Source organism: Antechinus flavipes, chromosome 4, assembly GCF_016432865.1.
Source record: "Antechinus flavipes isolate AdamAnt ecotype Samford, QLD, Australia chromosome 4, AdamAnt_v2, whole genome shotgun sequence".
NCBI classification, from domain to species: domain Eukaryota; kingdom Metazoa; phylum Chordata; class Mammalia; order Dasyuromorphia; family Dasyuridae; genus Antechinus; species Antechinus flavipes.
The window spans coordinates 1,721,929-1,742,247 of record NC_067401.1 but is presented as its reverse complement, the minus strand read 5'-3'; the positions used below and the strand labels follow the sequence as shown (position 1 = coordinate 1,742,247).

The 20,319-nt window shown below is 54.4% G+C and overlaps 1 protein-coding gene across 23 annotated transcripts in view; it reads right to left on the bottom strand.

Annotated features, from left to right (window-relative positions):
- PCBP3 (poly(rC) binding protein 3) overlaps nt 1–20,319 on the bottom strand; it is a 308,429-nt gene that overhangs the window by 65,765 nt on the left and 222,345 nt on the right. For all 23 annotated transcript variants that reach the window (XM_051998342.1, XM_051998341.1, XM_051998332.1 and 20 more), the window contains one exon: nt 2,039–2,173. In XM_051998342.1, coding sequence (XP_051854302.1) covers nt 2,039–2,107 — 69 coding nt within the window. In that variant the 5' untranslated portion in view covers nt 2,108–2,173. The remainder of the gene's footprint in view (nt 1–2,038; nt 2,174–20,319) is intronic.

Here is a 20,319-nt window from a genome sequence, read left to right as displayed (position 1 = left end):
AAGTCAGATAGGAAGTACATTATTAAAGTGGGGTTTAATCCCAGATTCTCTGACTCAGGTCACTGATCTCTCTCCCATGTCACACTGCCTCCGATTGTAAGCAAGATTGTTCCAACAGTCTTATAAAGGATCAATTGGAGAAGTATGAACGAATTAGCCAGGAGAGGGCTATGGAGTAGTCTGGTGGGTGGTAATGATTAAGTGGAGGGGATAGATTGAGAAGGTATGGAGAGCTAAAAATAAGCAGCAGTGAATTTGGCAACTGGGATCAATGGTGATGATCCAGCAAGAAGTGTCCTAACAACACCTAGACATAGGGGTCTGGAACTCAGAAAGAAGTCAAAGCTGGATATGGAAATTTGAGAATCATCTGCAAAGATATGGCAGCTGAAGACATGGAAGTGAAGGAAGTTGTCAAAAGGGAGAATTTAGAGAAAGAAAGGAGGAAATAAAACCAAACTGAAGGGGTTGGGAACAAAATAAAAAAAAGAAAATAATGGCGGGGATTGAGAAAAAGTTAGTAGGAGCACCGAAAGAGCCAATGAAAAAGAGAGTAGCCCAAAGGAATGAGACCAGAAACTTCAGAGAAGACAAGGACCTTGAGGACTGAAAGAAAGGCCGTGGGATCTGGCCATTGGGAAGTCATGTGACCTTAGAACAGTGAGAGTGACATTAAGGTGTCCAAGGGGATGGGAGTGAGAGCACTTAGTTGAGGAAGTGAAAAAAAAACAGACTATTCAAGACAGCAGGGAAAGGAAAGCAGACTTTATAGGACCGAAGGATCAAGAGAAGCCTCCAAAAAGACTGAAGAGGTCTAACCATGTTTGCAGGCAAATGGAAGAGTGCCAATGGGAAGGGAAAGTGATTCAAGCAACCCAGAACATGTGAGAGTTACACAGTGCTGAGGTTACAAAGACAAATCCAATGCAGTCCCTGCCCTCAAGGAGCTTACATTGTCTATTGATGGGAAGTTCTAGGAAAGACAGGAAGGAATGGGTTCAAAGATAGAAAGAATAACTAACCTTAGGAAATGTTAGGGATACCTCTTTTAGAGAATGAAGGAAGGAGAGGTGATGCTGGGAAAGCCTGAGAAATGGATGGACCAGTAATGGCTCCAGTCTTCCCCAGGAAGATAACATCTTCCAAATTTGAGGTTGTTTGCTTCTCTAAGTTGGAGGCAAAATTATCTATCTTTAGGGGTTGAGTGGGTAAGCATGGGCAGGGCTTTCATTTTGGCTTAAGAAGGAAAGAAAATGTTTAGAAGAGTCACCATGGGAAATGAAAAAAGGAGTTGATAAGAGTAGATGGGACAGCTGGTGGCGATGCTCCAAGAACGGGTGTGTGAGTTGACAATGATGATTTTCTCCCTCAGTGTTCAGGAGGATAGGAGCGGGGGACACCAAAGCCGAAGGTGGGCTGGCCTGTAGTTTAGGGACGGCAGGAGGTCAAGGAGAGAGGGATTGTAGATTAGTTGCTGGTGACCTAGTAGACTAGCAATCCTTGGGATTCTGGAGGCAAATGAAGTCCAGTGCGGGGGGCAGAGAAGGTATTGTTGGTGCTGGGGAAATGGGCCACGTGGGTATGAGGAGGGGTTAAGAGAGCTAAGTTACCATAAGAACTAAGTATGAATGAGCATATGAGCGTGAAAGAAGTTTAAAAGGGCAAGGGGTTGCAGCCCTCAGACAAGTGTTAAAGGGACTTCTCCATCCATGTGTCAATGGAGAGAGGGAAGCACCAGGTAAAGCCCCAGCAAATTGTGATGAGTGAAGCCTTGACAAGTTGGCAGCTGTGGTGGGAAGCAGGCCACCAAGGGCCCGCTCTCAGAGCACAGGCAGGTCCGCCTTCTGCTTTTTCTTATCTGAGCAGGCCCCTATCGGAGACCTCTGCATGTGCATTTGTGGGCTCTCCCCCTCCCCATGTGTCCTGGGGGTGAAGCCTCAGGGATAGGCCCCTGTGCCTTCTGGTGCTTGTCTCAGAAACAGCGGCAGTTAGCAAACAAAATGGCAGCCCCGCCCCACTCCCCTCCAATGTGTTTTACCTTCCCGTGCATGAGCAGGCGGATGGTCAGGGTCACATTCAGGCCCCCTTCAGAGACTTTGGATTCCATTTTCTGTGGTGGTCGAGGAGTAGAGGAGCCCTCACGGATGGACAGAAGGGATCCAAAGGGTGCTACCTGCACAGAGGGAGAACACAGGCAGACTAGCAACTCCGGAGTCCTTCACTCGGGTAATGTTTGCGCACTCTCTTCTCGAAGTGGCTCCTGCATGGCCAGCACCGACCTGCCACGCAGTGGATGTGGCAGCAAGACCATGTCATAGTCTCACAAATGCCCAAACCTCCCAGTGGGGCCTTCCCTTGTCACATCGCACTGACCAAGAGGGCAAGGCCAAAGTGACCGACGAGCAGCCGCAGCTGGGTCCAAGGGGAGGGGGTTGGGCTGCTGAGGAACCCTGGCGATCAGAGTTCTTAAGGGCGGGTCTATGTACCACCAAGAGGGCCACGGATAGATCCCAGGGGGTGCGTGACCATGGCTGTGAGAGGATCCCGCCTTTATTTCATTTAACCGGTTCCCTTCGTATCCTTAGGATTACGACTCGCTGCATTTAATAACACGATTCTCTCAGATGGCCAAGGGGTCCAAGATACAACAGAGGTAAAGAGCCTCTATGGAGAAGGGAGAAGGGGAGAAGGCAGAAAGGGACAGAGCATGGGATTTAATGGAGGACACTGAGGCAGAGGAGACAGAAGGGCTGTGGGCTTGGCAGAAGGCCAAGCAAAGGCACCAGGGATCAGCCAAGCCCAAGAGGGAGGCAAGGGGGACAGCAGCCTCTGGAACAATCAATCAAGTCATCAGGAGGTAGCTCATCTGTGCATCAGCTGGGCAGGACACTTAAACAGTAGAGCCATTTAATTCCACTCACACTTATTAAGCACCTACTATGTACCAGGAGCTGTGCTAGCCATTGGGGACACAAAGACAAGAGTGAACTGGCTGCTCCCTCGAGAAGCTTTCATTCCAACATGCAGATGCTCAATCAATTATTATTCTTTAAGCTCCTACTGTGTGCTGGGCGCTGCGCATGTGCCGGGTATTGGGAACACTAAGGCAGCTCCTGCAAGCTGGCATCTGATGAGGAGATACACAAAGTCTGCAGTGCTGCAGACCTGGGCATGCAAAGAGCCAAGGGAGAAACCTGGCCTCAGAGGGTCTCCATTCCTCGGCTGGGCCCTGCGTGCCTCCCCTTCCCTTCCCTCCCCTCCACACTTGTCTCCTCTTCAGAGACATTTGCCTGACCATGATCAGAAGCAAACACGGCAGCTGAGCACGCCAGGAGGCAGCTCTCCTTCCGCCCTCACTGCGGGCCCTGCGGCCCTTCGGGAGAGCGAGCCCAGAGGAGACAGGATTTACAAACTATAAGGGAGCCAGTGTATGTGGTACAGAGTGGTCCAAAGCCCAGTGGGCACTCTTTGTCTCTGTCTCTCTCTCTGTCTCTGTCTCTGTCTCTCTCTTGCTGGCTGTGTCTCTCTCTGTCTGTCTGTCTGTCTCTCTCTCTCTGTGTCTCTTTCTGTGTCTCTGTCTCTGTGTGTGTCTCTCTGTCTCCATCTCTTTTCATTTCTGTTTCTATCTCTCTGTTTCTCTGCCTCTGTCTCTCTCTTTGTCCATATCTCTGTCTCTGTGTGTGTCTCTGTCTCTGTCTCTGTCTCTCTCTCTCTCTCTCTGTCTCTCTCTCTCAGACACACATTCTCTCACGCACTCACACACACTTTGCACACACACAGTCTTTCACACTCACACCCACTCACACTTTCTCTCACACAGTCCTGTGTGCACACACTCATACATACTTCCTCTCACACACACATACACACACATATGAGTGCACACCTATGACCTTGACCTCCTCTGTCCGCCCCGTGGCCAGAGCCCGCTGTTTTGTCCACCGTGTCTCTCCCCTCCGTCCCTTTCCACCAGCTCAGTGACCACCACCAGGTCCTCAGGACCAGAGAGGTCAAGTCCTCAGCTTCCCCTCAGCCGGCGCCGCTGTTCCCGATTTGGGACTTCTCGAGCTCTCTCCCTCTCTCGGGACTCTCCTTTCTGACCCTTTCTTCACACGGTTCTCTCACGGGGAATGACGAGCAGAGTCAAGATGGAGGAGAAAAGTCAGGAAGCTGGCTAAGCTCTCCCCAATTTCCATCAGAAGTAATAGTAACTCAGACCTCTAAACAGGCCCTGGAGTCATGGAACCCACAAGAAGATGGCGTGAAGCCATTTTTCCGACTTGAGAGAGATTAGAAGGACTTCAGGACAGGTGGGTCTCACTTGCATAAAAGGGGAGGGCGGCCCGGCAGACGGTGTCCAGACAAATCAGCCAGAGCCTCTCAGCCACAGCACGGATCAGCATCCGAGGCCTGGTCTTGGCTCAGAAGGCCCATGGTCTCCGGCCCCGGCACAGGAGGCAAACTTCCAGCCCTGGCACCCGGGGCAAACAATTGCGATCAGACCTGGCCACCCCAGCACAGTGGACAAGCCATCAGCCCCAAAGGCTTTAAAAATAACAAAACAGGCTAAAAACTGAACAGAAAACAGCAAAGATCTAGGGAAAGCTGGTGTTAAGATGTCAGTAAGTGAAGAAGAGCTGGTCTCACGCTCCAAAAGCCCTTTTGGAAGAACACAGGTAACGACAGCCACGGCTTCTAGTTTATTGGGAAAACAGGACACGAGGGGCCTGATTCTGGCTGTCATCATTTTGGGACAAGGATGTGTCAGGTGTCTGCTGGATCAGTCACTGGGGAGAACAGACAAGGATGAGCACTTGGGGTCTCCACCCATCAGGGACTTCCTGTTGGCTGCCGGCCCCAGATCTCTTCTCAAGATCATGGCCGTCTAGCTACGTCTCCCCCATCGAATGGGTTTTTAAAATTTGTCTCCATATCCCATTTGTTTTTGAACATGTTATCAGTTACTTGGATAAAGGCACACAGACCATGCTTAGTGTTTAGCTGATGACACAAACCTGCGAGGGAGAACTAACCCATCAGGGGACAGAGTCAGGATCCCCAAGGGCTCAATGGAAAGTTTTACACCGGGGTTCAAAAAATCAACGTCATAAGGGTGGTAAAACAACTGAAACAACAGAAGCAGAAATAATTAAAAGAAACTGAATGCTGCATAATTATAATGACCAAACCTGGGCCCAGAAAACCACAGAAAATGTGCCTGCCTCCACTGCAGAGTAGAAGAATACTAGTAGGGAAGACTGCAAAAATGTGGCTGATAACCTTGTTCGGCTTTATTGAATTATTAACCTTTTTAAAAAAAAATCAGAGAAGGCTTGATGAGTGCTGGGGGGAGAATGGTCATATTTAGAAACAAATAAAAAAATTAGATGGGGAGATAGCTAGATGGCCACAGATGTGAGAGGAGATCTGGGACTGGTCGCCAACAGCAAGTTCTATGTGACTTAGTAGCATGTTAAGACAGTCAAGATGTCTACGTTAGCAAAACTCATAGAAGCAAGCAGAGAAAAGTCCTTCCCTCCTCTGCCCTGTGAACCCCCTCCTCTCCAGCAAGGAGTAAAATTTCCCTGACCGGATCCATCCTCATTTCTTCATCAAAGCACCGGGATTATCAGCAGCTAGAAAAGCTTTGGAAATAAATCTACTTCTCCAACCCAGAGGATGGACACATCTACCTACAAAGAACCTGGGCTTACTTCTATGGGGAAGCAAAAACTCCCTGAAGCATGTGGGAGCCCCATCATGGAAGGATATGCCCCCGCCTGCCCCTCGACCTCACGAGCCGAGAACTTCTTTCTGTGTCTCGCTAGTGATGACGAAGACAACGTGGTCACAGAATTCCTTAGCCTCTCTGCCCTCAGTTTCCTCATTTGGGAAATGAAGAGGTTGGACCAGATGGTCTCAGGGTCCTCTTTCATCTCTGGAACTTGTGAGGCTATTCCATCGAGCAAGAGCGACTCCACTTTCTCAGGTCAGGGGGAAGTGGGACTAGCACGGGCTCTTATCTGGAACTTGTTCTTCTCAACCACAAAATGAATGGTTGGAGTCAAAAATTTCTTGGTGTTTTAAGATTCTTTTAAGTTTTAATTGTATAATCCTATGTCTTAGGTTCAAGTCTGATGCTTGTTACCTAGGAGTTCTTGGGCAAATCGCTTTCCCTCCCTGAGCCTCAGTTTACCCGTGTGAAAAATAAAGAAGGTTTAAGATGGGTGGCCTGCAAGGTTCCTCCCAGATCTGTATCTAGAGTCCGTGAGGTTTGCAGAGGGCTTCACGAAGACGATCTCATTTCACCTTCACACAATCTATTATACCCAGTTGATGAATGGAGAAGTGGAGGCTCGTAAAAGTGGAGGCCAGGCCGAGGCCATAGAGCCGGCGTCAGGAGGAAGGACTCGCGCCTCAGCACAACCTTCCTATGCTTCCTATGCTATGGGTAGTGAAGTCTAGAAGACCGGGATTCGAATCTCACCTCCGGTGGTACCGGCTACATGGGTCCAGGGAAGTTCGGCTTCCCTGGCCTTAAATCCTTCTCTGGCAAAGGACAGATAACGGTACCAACATTGTCGTCTAGTTCTGTGAGGGGCAAAGTGCTTGTCTCCGGAAAGTACCCAGAACACCTTGCAGGGCGAAGGGAAGGTGCCCGGCCCCCTCCCTCCTCCCAGTCCCCTCGTTCCTGGGGAAGTTCGGATGGACACAACTTTGGGACGAGTCGCTGCTGTTGCACATTTGGCGGGTGCTGTCCAGCCGGATCAAGGGAGGGTGTCGTCACCTTATGTGGACAAGGCAACCAGCTGACAGACGGCGGACTCACCCGTCGCCCAAACGGGGCGTTCTGAACAGAGCACCTGTCCCAAACTCACCCCTGCAGGGCGGCTGGGGGGCGCAGGGGGTAGGGCACCGGCCCTGAGGCGGGAGGACCCAAGTTCAAATCCGACCTCAGACATTAACACTTCCTGCCTGTGTGACCCTGGGCAAGTCACTTAACCCCAACTACCTCAGCAAAAACAAAACCAAAAAACCCCAAAGCAAATCCCACCTGCCAAACAGCCAACCCCCGGGGCTCGCTCCGTTTGGGAAGAAAGAGGGAACTTGTAAATCCAGCAAGAAGCCGCTCAGATGCTCAGAAGCAATCCGGGGCTGTCAGCTCCTGACCGAGACTCCAGAAAACCAATAATGGGAATCCTGCTAATTCGTTTAGACTCGGGAGCTCCCGGAACTCACACATTAATTCCCATTTTCACCCCTTTCCAGCGAACGGGTCCCTCTTAATTAAAGCCCTTTCTCTTTGTGCTCAGAAGCCACGGGCCCTGGGTCAGCCTGTTATGTAAATGTTTCCGATTGATTGAAAAAGTGGGTCATGTGTGAGGGGAAGGCTCCTGGCCTGGAGAATGATCAGCATTATTAAATTAGGCACGCTTCACGCTCCGACGAGCAGGAGAGCTGCTCGGGCGGTCCCTCCCTCGGTGCGGGTGGAGAGCCCTGCGGTCCTGGGGCTCAGCTCGTGGGGAGGGGGCTCCCAGGAAAGCGGCTCCCAGCTCCACCCGCAAAATGCAGACAAAGGGCTGGAGACGTCCTCCCACTGGAGAACACGCTTGCCTCCCGCTTTGTCCCCCAGGAGGAAGGTGCAAGCAGGGGTCCTGGCTAACGGAGACCGGGCCCTGGCTAATGGTGAATGGCCCCGGTTAACAGAGAATGGGCCCCGGCTAGACCCGGGCCCCAGCTAACAGGGATTGTTCTCTGCCTGATTTTCTCTCAAAAAGCTCCCACTGGTTCCTTGTTGTCTCTGGACACCTCTGAGCTATGACTGTAGGGGCTGGTAGGGTGCACAACAAAAAGGGGGATCTCAAATTCCCTTTCCGTGCCCTGTCTCCTCTGGCTCAAGAGGGAGGAAGGCACCCCGAGAGTGGCAGTTTCACAACGATTCATTAGAAAGCGCTTTGGATCACTGAGGGGAGCCCAGAGAGGCAGCCAGAATAAATGGCTCTTCTGGGACCCAGCAAAGAGAAAGGCACCAAGAACGCCAGCACCGGTGACTGGCTTTCCATCAGTGTTTCAGCAGGAGGGGCGGGTGGGCAGGCGCCCTTGGATTCGCCCTCTTCCCCTGCAAAGCGAGCCATCCCCTGTTCAAGCTTCCCTGTCCCTCGGTTTCCTCTTTGTAAATGAGGGCTAGGTGATGGAAGGTCCCCTCCAGCACTAGAGCTTAGGAAGCTCAGTGAGATTTGAGATTGAGAAGTGGGGCGCTCGCGCGAGGGAGGCCTCCGTGGGAGACACGGTCCCTGTTCTCAGAGACGTGAGGGGCTGATCCAGGAGTCAGACTTGTTGCCTTCCCCCCTCCCCTCCCAAGGCAGGCCCAGCCACCATGGAGGGGAGAGGCTGGGCAGGAAGGCCTTCATAAGACCCAGAACCTTAAAACATTAGACAGCCTCAACTCCCCACAGCCCTCGATGGCTCGTTTTCCTCCCAGATGCCCCAGCAGCCCCTGGACACTAGAGGCAGGCTTGTGACTTACTGTCCCTCAGGACCCTCCATTGCCTCCCAGCCGACCCACTCAGAGCGCCCCAACTTAGAACGTCCTGTCCCCTCTGCCCACACTTTTGCACTCCCGGCCTGTGGCCAGTGCCTGAAATGCTCTTCTCATGGTGAGGGCAGGAAACAGGAGAGGCAGCAGTGGAAGGAAAGGGAAAGGCTGAGGAAGAAGGGGAAAACTTGAAAAGAAAAGACCTTTCCTGCCTTCCTCCTCTCATATCCCTGCACTTCCCACTTTTCTAGGGCTGACCGGGCTAGGGAGGCTGGTGAGTCTGGGCTACGGGGAAGCGTCTGTCCGTGGCCACACAATCAGTCCTGTCCCTTTTTAGGGGGGCCCAGGTGCTGGGATTCAGCCTCAGACCTAGGGTAGAGAATGGGGCTCGAATCCCCACATGGGCCAAGTCTCTGGGCCTCAGTTTCTCAGGTCCCTGGTCCCTTCCTCCTAGGAAAAGCCCTGGGGGAGCCCACCCTGGACTCCACAGAGCCCCTCGTTCTGCCTCAGCCCCTTCTTCTCACATCAGCGGATGATGTGAGAGGAATGTACAGAAGTGATTGGTCCTAAATATAACCCAGGCTGTACATCTTAATTATCTTCTTAAATGTCGACAAAAGGCTTGGATCTGGGGTCCTGGGAGCCTGATGTCTCTCGGGGGGGCTGGCCCGGGAGAAGCGGGGCTCTGATTGGCTAGTTCTAGCTCTGTACTCTGCTGGGAGCTGAGCTTTCCATTAGGACCCCATACAAGGCTCTTGGAGACGGGCTTTATCTCCTGGGAACACGCTCTCTCTGAAGGAAACGGACCCAGGATTATGACGTCAATGGCATTGTCAGCAGGGCCGGGAACAAAGGAGCACACGCTGGGTGGGGGAGAAGCCATCGCTCGCACATCAGCCCAGAAATGCGCTCTTGGTACTTGGGACCACGCAGAGGGCAAGGACCCTGAGAAGGGACCGGGCAAAGGATGAGAAATACACCCTTTCCTTAAGTCCTGCCACAAAACTCGGGGGGATTGGAAAGGAAACCCTGGGAAAACCCCCCCTGCTCTCCCCCTGGACAGGTCCGCTGAGGAGCCCAGACAAGTGGGCAGTGACACACCTGGGCTCGGGAACAGCTGGGGTGACATTACTGGAGGCTGGAGAGGGGAGACAGGCATCCGGTTAAGGCCCCCCCCCCAGAGTTCTGATAGGAGCTGGTGAAGGCTGAACCAGGCCCTGGCATTCTAAGTGGAGAGCCGGGGATGCACGTAATGGATGATGGGAAACCCGCATCCCTGGGAGGAAAACGGCTCGAATGTGGGTTGGTATTGGGGCCTTTCCTTCTTCCAGCCTGGGCCATAGAAAGGAGCCAAAGGGAACCCAGGGCCTTCAGGCCCGTCCCCATAACCAGAAGCACAAAGCGGGTTCTCCCTCTAGAACCACAACTCAGTTCAGTTGCTTGGAACCACTTCTTCACAGGACGGGCTGATAGCAGCCTTGGGGACCACGATTTACAATTTCTGCACCACCGGCCCCGGGAGCCACAGTCAACTCTGGTCAAGCACCTCCATGCAGCTTTCTCATTTTAATAGGCTTTATGGGGTGTGAGGGAGGGACATCTCCTACCCCCTGAAACATCTGGGTGAGGGGCTTTAGAAAGGTCAGAGTTTCTCCAAAAGAAAGCACTCCTGCTGATCCCTCTCACAAAGATCCTAGAGGAAGTATTCCATTGTCCCCAGTTTATAGATGAGAAAACCGAGGCCCAGAAAGGTGGCCACACCAGAAACCACTGGTTCCTCACTCTTCCTCTCCTGTCATTTTGGCTCCCGTTGCACACACCAGCTCCCTCAAAAGGTTGTTTGAAGGAAAATGTGTGACAGGTTCTAATTGTTACCGAAATGTGTCTTTCCTAGGAAATGGATGATTCCCCCTGCTGTCCCGCAGAATAGTTTCCTGTGGGCTTTCAGCATTTGCCTCTGAATAGGATTCTAGGGACGGAAACATGAAAAAAGGCCCCTTTTCATGTGATAATGAGAGTGAATGCTTTATGGGGCCCTTGACCTTCGCACGACCCCTCCCCTGGGATAATATCTCACCTCTGCATCCCCTCCGGGGTCATAGGTTGGCTCACTTAGGTAACATCAAGGGGAGGAGGATGATTAGAATCTTCCCAGAAAATAACAGTTTCCTCGAGGGGAGGAACAGTTTTCTAGAGATCAAATACCTTTAAACAAAAACTCCACTAAGTCTCTGATTCTAAAATGATCTCTCCCTGAAGGCGTAAAAAGATGCTGGAATCAGCCAAGAACAACTCCCAAAGCTCTTTGCTGGTCCCAGGACTCATCTGGGTAGCCATAGGGCCTTTGAAATCTCCAGGATGGCGACGTGACCCAGTCATTTAAGGGTTTCTTTGATGGGCTCCTACAGCATCAGACACAAAAACACCCCGCCCAGCCTCCTTCCACTTCAGCTTGAGACATTTCATCTACTGGGACTTGGGGAGGCCGATGGTGTCAAGTCTTACCAGAATGGGCCAGTGCGTTCCGGCGAGGGCAGAACTGCTCAGGGATCGCTGCGACCAGAGATGGGCAGCTGGAAAAGCCGCAGATTCCCTTGCAGCTTTGGGACTCGCTCTGCCTCCCATGCTCTGCCTCAGTTTGAGACGTCAAAGCTGCTCAGTCCGCTGAATTTCCTCATGAGAGGAAATAATGTCCCAATATTTACGACGGGGCTGGTGCATCATGGGCTGACGCTTGAACTGACTAAAATCTGTAAAGAACTCGACTGTCTTTTCTAAGCTACTGGCTGACAGTCGGTGACCCAGAATTACTCGGATCCATTGCTGTGTTCCTGGGCTCGCCCTCTTCGGGCCCCCTTTCAGACAAACACAATCTTTTCCCATCCCTGTTCCTTGATTATTCCAAGCTCATTTTCCTGATGAGGGAACTGAGGCCCACAGAGGTTAAGGAGCTCAGCTCCCATCACAGAGTTTAGGAATTGGAAAGGACTTCACAGAAAAGGAATCTTCCCTACAAATGAAAATCTCAAGATTTCTGAAAAGGAGGAGGGAGGGGAGGAAGAGGAGAGAGAGAAGGAAGAAGGGGAGAGGGAGGCAGAAGAGAGAGAAGAAGAGAAGGAGGAGAAAGGGAAGAGGGCTAGAAGAGAAGGGGGAGAAAAAAGAAGAGGCAGAGTTCATCCCTTTTGAGGCAGGCCATTCTACTTTGAGACAGCTCTACTTGCTAGGAAGTTTGTCTTGACAGTTCACCCCCAGTTTCCCTCTTTTTACCTCCCTCTCTCCTTTTCCTGTCATTTCTGGTTCTTTAGGACCTTCCCAGGACAGCCCTTCCCTACTTGAACCCAGTCACCCTCTTCTTCCTAACCTCTCTTTTCTCTCCCCTAACCATGCCTAGGGTTTCTGCAGGGACTTGAGTACCCTTCCCATCCTTCTCCTCTTCTGTGGGACACTCTAGCTGCTCCTTGTCTGCCTTAAATCAGGAGTCAGAACTGAAGCCAGCTTTCCAGTGAGGCCAGGGGAGGACAGAGGGCACAGGACTCTCCTCTCTCTGGCCCTGGAGGCTTCTTCCTTCCTTCTATCATTCTGCCAACTCCCAGTGAACTTGCAGTACATCCAACCTTCAGATCTCCTGGAGCTGCTGTCTATCTGGGGGTTCCCCAGCTTATTGAGGTCAATTAGGGAAGTTAGTTAATGGTTGTTTTTTTTTTTTTACTCAAATACAGGACTTTACATTTATCGCTCCTGAATTGTGGCTGACTAGATTCAGGCCAGTGCTTTTATCTAGGAGAGAGGGAGGACAGAGGAGACTCTGCTGGCCGTTGGGATCTCTTCCTCCAGGTACAGCCCACCTGCGGACCCCCCCTGCCTTCATCTGATCTAGGGACAGAAGTCTCAGCCCAAAGCAAAGCCCGGGCCACTCCACTGTAGGCTCCCCACCAGATTAACGGGCTCCGCTCAGAGCCTCGCCTGCCAGCCACTTCCGGAGCTGTCCAATTGTAGAAGTAGCTACCTCACAACTGCATTTTCTCCAAAAGAATACGAATCAGCCAGGACATTATTTAGGCAGGAAACAGAGCATGGAATTCTGGCTTAAGAAGATCTGAATTCAAATCCTGCCTCAGACATGTGCTGGCTGTGTGACTTGTAGAGAGATTGTGTTGACTAAGAGAATGTCTGTGATAAATGAGAGAAATAATTATTAAATAATAAATTATTGGGGAGACCCAGGATCTTTTGGCTCATAAGAGAATGCCAAATGACCCACCTTTTATTAATTATTTGTTAGCATGATTAAAAATGATTAATAACCAAAAAAAAAAAGAGAGAGAAAGTCTTTTCTTCTGCTCAATAATTCAACCTAAGGCAATCCTCAGGGAAGTGTACACAGTCAGCACTCCTCTGCTGCAGGAAGAGAGCAGGAGGGTTCAAATTAAAGCCTTGTCTTGGAAACTGAGGCTGTGGGCTCCTTCAGGGCAGGGCCGGAGGGGTTTTTTCCTTGTTTGCTCTTTGTCTTCATAACCCCAGTCATTAATATAGTACCTAGTTCATAGCAGGTGTTGAATAAATATTTATTGACTCCCTCCAGTGAAGGAGAGCCCACTACTTCCGAAAGAGCCCGCAAGCAACTTCCTGACATTCTACTGGGGAAATTACATGGACCTAGAGACAAAAAGAAACAAGGTATATTTATACATATACATATATATATACATATATGTTATGTATATATGTATATATGTATTTCATTGAGAGGATCCTAAAAACTGGGATATCATGACAGATTTCTTAATATGAGGAAGCATTGGAGGTGTACTTTTGCCTAGTGAGAGATAGTGCCTGGCACATAGTAGGCACCTAATAAATGCTTATTGAATTGAAATGGTTGTATGCTCCAGAAGGGAACAAAATTACAAATTAACAAGAAAAATTGCTCATATTCTACAATCTGGAAATGTGAACATCTAAGTAATTCATTCCCAAAGGGGATTAGAGATTTAATATTGTAGACCCAATTTAAGCTAAATTAAAGAATATGAATTAACTGTTGGCTGCAATGAAAATGGCTCTCAATTTTTGCTTATATGTTATACAATTACTTTCTATTTTTTCTGCTTTTTCCTTTCTGTTTTCCACGAATCCTAGGAAGTCCCCGACTTACAAACAGCACACTCAGACCCCCTCCCACACAAAGCTGAAGACTAAGAATCCGTTAGTCCTTCCTAGAGTGATATTTAGACTCGTCAGGGTCGCTGGGAAAGGGAGGACAGGAAGGAGGCCCGGGGACTTCAGTCTCCAGCAGCCTCTGAGCAGGCAGGGGATCGGCCTCCCGGGGGCAGAGGATGAGGGGGGATTGAGATGGCTCGGCCAGGTTAGAGAGCAAGAGCCCCGGGCTCTGCTGGCGAGTGGAGACCCGGGGTTCCTGGCTCCCCTCACTTCTCTCAGCCCCATCCGCACCCATGCACAAAAGGAAAAGAGGAGGGGGGAAGCTACGGTGGAGAAGGTAATGTGGGAACCGACGGGAGCAGAACTGGCCACGGGGACAGATTCACCTCCCGGTCCGTCCTAATAAAGGCCCACGGCGTCTGGGAGCCATGGACGGCGTGGAAAGCCAGAGCGCTCCGGGAGGCCGAGAGCTTCCTCGGAATTCAGCGCTTCTCGGAGAGGCCGAGGAGAGCGATCCTGCTGCAGGCCCTGGCGCGCGGCTCCCCTTCCCAGGTGAGAGCCGCTCTCCCGGTCCCAGGAACATCTGCGCGGGGGCCGATGCTCCCAGAAGCACCTTCGGTTTGCAGAAAATCAAACCGAAACAGAGCCTGAGGTTCCGGGGAGAGGACCAGCAGGGGCAGAGGTCAGACTGCGGCCGCTCTTCGGTCTCGGGGCCGGCCCCGGGCACCTCCCGGGCCGCTGTGCCGGCCTCTGCCCGCCCGCCGCTCTGTCCTTCTATACCCACGGGTTAGTAGGTAGCGAAGGGCGCGCTTTGGGGTCCTCAGAACCCGCCAGCTGCGGGCGCCCCTCTCCTCACTGAGCACAAATCGGGAAAAAATCTCTCAGCCCAAGTTTGTAAAAGAGAGGGCGCGTCAGACGTGGGCTTTTTCTGCCGGACATTTGCATGAGAGTCCGTGGAGCTGTCACCCGCTGTCCCCGGGGGAGCCGACACCACGGCCCGAGCAGGGGCTCCCGCCCCTCACTCCCGGCCCCGGCCCGGCTGCGGGGACACCTGAGGGAAGCCTCCTGGGACCCGCGGGGGCCCCTCACTCCCGGCCCGGCCCGGCTGCGGGGGACACCTGGGGGAAGCCTCCTGGGACCCGCGGGGCCCCTCACTCCCGGCCCCGGCCCGGCTGCGGGGGACACTTGGGGGAAGCCTCCTGGGACCCGTGGGGGACACCGGGGGGGAGCCTCCTGGGACCCGCGGGGGCCCTCACTCCCGGCCCCGGCCCAGCTGCGGGGACACCTGGGGGAAGCCTCCTGGGACCCGCGGGGCCCCTCACTCCCGGCCCCCCCAGAACGGGCACAGAGGCCCCAGGAGCCAGGAAGGGTATCAGGGGCCACGCGAAGGCAGAGACACGGCGCCTCTTCCAGAAGCCCCCCTTCCCGGTCCGGCACGAGAGACCCTAACAATCAATCCCAAGGAAACCCAAGATGGAAGCCACTGTTGTTGGTTTTGGCAGCCGGGGTGAAGGGCCTTGCCCTGGGTCACACAGCAGGGTCTGAGCCCATATTGGAACTCGGGTCCTCCCGGCTCCAGGGCCGGTGCTCTACCCACTGCGCCCCCGGGCTGCCCGGAAGTGCAGCGTTTTTGAGGAGGAGTCCGGAGTTCCTTCCCGGAAGGATCCAAACCGGAAGAATAAGTGTCCGTTGTAAGAGATTCCTCGGGCTGGAGAGAACGGGCTGCTGGGAGATCGCGCGCGAGGCCGGCATTAGCGCAACGCCAATGGAAGGGGACGGCTTTTCAATCTTGAACGTGGCGGACCACGGTGCTGGAGAGGAGAAAGGCTCTGCCCTTGCTCTTCCCACCCGTGGAAGCCCACGGCGAGACCCCCACCCCAAGCCGGGTGGGCCCGGGCCGATCCGGGTCCGGAGGGCGGCTCCCGCTGCGCGGCGCCCACCCTGCTCCCGGGGGGCGGAGGAGGGGGGGAGGGGAGTCCGGCTCCTCCGGGAGGCGCATCCTCGGGAGCGGGGCCAGGACGCAGGCGCGGCCCTGACTCTTCGTGTTTCACGGCCCAGCGCCCCCGTCAGCGCGCACAGGAGCCAGGAGAGCGGCCACTGACAGACCGCATTAGGCCGCTCCTTGTCGGGGACCTCACGTCAAATGACATCTTGGAGGTGGGGCGGGGCTGGGGGAGGGGAGCCCTGGGCTTCGTCCGCTTCCCGGGGGAGGAGCATTAAGGGCCCGCGGGTGACCCGAGGCCGCCGCGCTCCCAAGCTGCCGCGGCCGCACCGCCAGGCCGTCCCGGGCATCGGCGGGAGAGCCGGGGATCCCAAGCCGCGCACCGGGACCTGCTCCTCCGGCCTCGGCGCCTCTGGGGCTGCCCCCGCCCCTGCCGTGAGGCTTCTCGGCCTCCGCTTCTCGCCCGCTCGGGCGCCCGCAGCAGACACGTCTCCACGGGGAAGGCGGGTGGCTCGGAAGCAGCTCCTGGCGCCTGCTGTCAGATGCTCCCAAGGCAGGGCTCGAGCTGGGCCCTGGGAGGGCGGGACTGTGCCGTCAACATAAAAGGCATCCCGGGAACTGCTACATTTTCATTTAAAAATCACAAGATCTCACAGAAGGGAGAAAAAACACCACGAGAGGCAAAGTTACTGCCTGGGAGGGGGAGGGAGGAGGGGGCCGGGGACAGCCCTGCCCAGAGGCGGAGATAGAGGCTCTCCCCAGGGAGCCCTTTATAGGCACCGATGGCCTCCCACAGCGAACCACAACTGCTCAGGGCAGGGCAGGCCCAGGAGGGCAAACGGCCCGAACAGTCCCTGCGGCCCAGAAAGACGTAGCAGCGCTGATGGAGCCCTGGGCTCCCAAGGAGGTCTCGGAGAACATCAGGGGGAGGGCCCAGAGTCTGTTTCAGGCACATTATTCAGTCAGAGACTGAGCCAAGAGAACAAGGAGAGAGCAACAGCACAAAGACCAAGAGAGGAGAGAATGTCTGCGAGGAGAGAGCACAGAGCAGAGAAGCTGGAAACTTCCTCCCCCCCACCCCCCAGACTTGACCAATTGGAAATTTCGAGACAAAAGCTATAGTTGAGTGATCACAACATTTATTAGGCACCTGCTGTGTGCCAAGCAGCATGTGTAACATTGAGTAAGAACCTACAGTGTGCCAGGCAGTGTGTTAAACATTGGGTGGAATACTTAATGTGTGCCAGGCAGCATGTTAAACATTGGGTGAGCCCCTACTGTGTGCCGGGCAGCATGTTAAACATTGGGTGAGTACCTACTGTGTGCTGGGCAGCATGTTAAACATTGGGTGAGCCCCTACTGTGTGCCAGGCAGCATGTTAAACATTGGGTGAGTACCTACTGTGTGCCAGGCAGTGTGTTAAACATTGGGTGAGCACCTACTGTGTGCTGGGCAGCATGTTAAACATTGGGTGAGCACCTACTGTGTGCTGGGCAGCATGTTAAACATTGGGTGAGCACCTAGTGTGTGCCGGGCAGCATGTTAAACATTGGGTGAATACCTAGTGTGTGCCAGACAGCATGTTAAATATTGAGTGAGCACCTACAGTGTGCCAGGCAGTGTGTTAAGCATTGGGTAAGCACCTACTGTGTGCTGGGCAATGTGTTAAACATTGAGTGAATACCTACTGTGTGCCAGCTGCTATGTTAAGTGCTGGATGACGTGATGAAGTCAGGAGGCAGAGGACAGAGGAGTCGGGGAGAGAGAGAGGATTTGGGCACGGCGGGGCGGCTTTTTCTGTGAGTTAGATGGAGCAGGCGGAAAGCGATGGGACAGAATCTTGAAGGAGTGGACGAGACTTTTAAGGAAGGGTCTTTGGGACGTGCTCTGGGGAAGGGCAAAGAGCCCGGGGACGGCCTCGGAGTCTGCGTCAGCAGGAGCCTTCCCCTGGTGCAGCGCTGCCCCCCACCCCCGAAGGCTCCCAAGGGCAGCGCCTCTCACGCCTGTCTCTGTAAAGCTGGCGTCCCGCCACAGGAGGCAATGCTTGGATGGCGTTGCAAAGTTGGCAAAGCAAAGGAGTTGGGCCGGTGGCCCCTGAGGGCCCAGGGCCAGTAAGAAGGGGCCGAGGGTCTTGCTGCTGTCGGTCCTGGTCGGGGCTCGAAGCTCCCGAGCTTCCCCACAGCAAGGGAACCCGCGGGCAGCCCGGCCCTGGCCTGCAGGGCTGCCCCCCCCAGGCTGCCAGTGCCAGGGGAAACCGGCTGCTGGCCCAGAAACCCCCCCTCCCTCTCAGCGAGGGGCTGACACGGGCTTAGGGACGCACCAGGGAGCGCCAGGAAGCAGGGGCTCCATCTAACAGTGTGTGGGACACGGCCCGGCCTGGGGCAGGAGGACCCCTGAGGTCTCCCGGGGCTTAGGAAGCTCAAGGCTCGCCGTGAATGGTCGTGGGGTGGACTGGACTCCACCTGGTCTCCGGGACTCCCTCCGGCCTCCGGGACTCCCCCCAGTCCCCGGGACCGAGCAGCCTCTCCCCGGGGTTTCCAGCGGGGCTCAGTCGGCATCCCCTCATCATCCTCTTATCCGCCCTTAATCACCCCGGACCCCGTGACCCCCATCTGGGATGCTGAGGCCTCTGGGCCCGGGCTCGCTTTAATCCTGTAGGGGATGGACGCCCTCTAACTAATCTGCTGGGATTTTCAATCTCCTGCTGCAGGAACGCTCCCCCCACCCCCTGAGCCCCTTCCGGCTGGTGTCATTTGCCTTGGGCCGTGAGCCCTCTGGGCGGGCGGCTCGGTGGGCGCTGCTGCTCCGGGCTTGTTGGGGCATCGGGGGTGGGACCGGCGGTGCTGGCGGGGGTTGGGATCATGGGGCTGGTGATGGAGGGAAGGGTGTTGGTGGGTGTGGGGAGGCAATGGGGGCCCCCAAATCCTCCAGCGGGGCCGCGTCTGTGACCCTCCCCTCCCCGACTACTGCCTGCGTGACACAGTCTCCCCCCGCGCCGGGCCCTGCTTCCTTGTTTAGAAAATGAACCTCTGAAGTTCTCTCTCAGTCCTCACCTTGGCCAAGGTCGTGGCTGCCCACGTGTCCAGGACCCTCGTGTAGGAGGCCCGGAGGCAGGAGAACACGGAAGAAATCCCAGCGGAGGATTCCAGGGGAATCCATGAATCTGAACCCCAGCCGGGCTGCTAAAAGGCCGCATCACTTTGGGAAAGATCCGCCCCCATCTGGGCCTCAGTTTACTCATCAGGAAAATGAGCGTGTGGGATGACTTCTACGAGCCTGCTTCCATTTAACTCTGGGCCCTGGGGTCTCCCCCAAACCGGGGAAGATGCTTGAGAGGAAGCAGTGCTCCTTTAGGGGCCTTGGAATAACGTTTGGGACACAGCGGGGTTCTGACACTTGGGGAGGGGGTGCTAGAGATCAGCCACTCAATGTGCAAGTGATCAGCGGGCTCAGGCCCCTCCCCCTTCTCCCCTTCATCCCCAGCGGCCGCTGAAGGAGGCCCCTCACGGGGAGCACGGCCCTGGTGCTCCGGCCTGACCTGTGCCAGCAGCCCCACGGCTCCGGAACCCCCGCCTGCCCAGCCGGACCCTGGCGACGGCTCCTCGTCCCTCTGCCCGACACGGCCCTCACACAGCTGCCAAGAGTGCTTTTTTGTGGGGGGCCTAGACGTGCCTCCTTCTGCCCCGTCCCTCCAGGGGTCCCTGCTGCCTGCCAGGAAGAAACTGTCTGGTGCTCTACCCCCGTAATCTGGCACTTAGTAAGGCACATAAGCATTTATAGAGTGCCTACTGTGCGCAACGTTCACAAATTTGGGCTCATTTATCCTTTACAGTGACCTTAAAAGGGAGCTGCTGTTAGATGCCCATTTTACAGATGCCCAGGTCACAGAGCTAATGTGTGATCAAGGCTGGTGGTCTCCCTGACCCCAATTCTACTCTCCTGGTGCCCCCATTGCAGACCCCCCCCTTCCATCCCCAGCTTTCTCATCTTGCTCTCTTCAATCCCAATGAGCACCGGGCTAGGAACGCTTTCCACACCATAAAGCCCAATGGCAAGAGGAGGGTAACTGGAGGTCGGGGTTCAAATCCTGCCTCCCCCTTAATACCTCTTTAACTTTGGCTATTTTGGGTGTCCTCTCTGGGCCTCGGTTTCTGCATCTGTGAGATGGAAGGGCTGGACTGTATGATCCTTAAGGCTCATCCATCACTGAACCTGGTGGTCCTTTCCCCTCCCACAGGAGGGGAAATATGAGAGCTGTAAACACAAATACAAAGTGTGTGTGTGTGAGTGTGAGTGTTAGTGTGTGAGTGTGTGTGTGTGAGTGTGAGAGAGTGTGTGTGAGTGTGAGAGTGTGAGTGTGTGGAGCAGCTGGGGGAGTTCTCGGCCCTGGTGCATTTGCAGAAACGGCTCCCGGTTCAAGTCCACAACAGGGGCTGGGGCTGGAGAGATGGGGGCTAAATTGCAAAGCATGTTGGTCTGGTGGCCGGGGACCCATGGTTGCTCCCAGTCCTGGGTGACCTGTAGTTACTTAAGCTCTGGGGAACCTGCGTGTTCTCAAAGGTCAGATGGGGTGGGGGGAGCAGGAAGGAGAGGGCCCCAAGCTCTCTCCTGACTCCAGGGCTCTGACTCCAAGATAACTTCCATGTCATCAGGAGAAATGAATTTTAAAACAAGATAATTT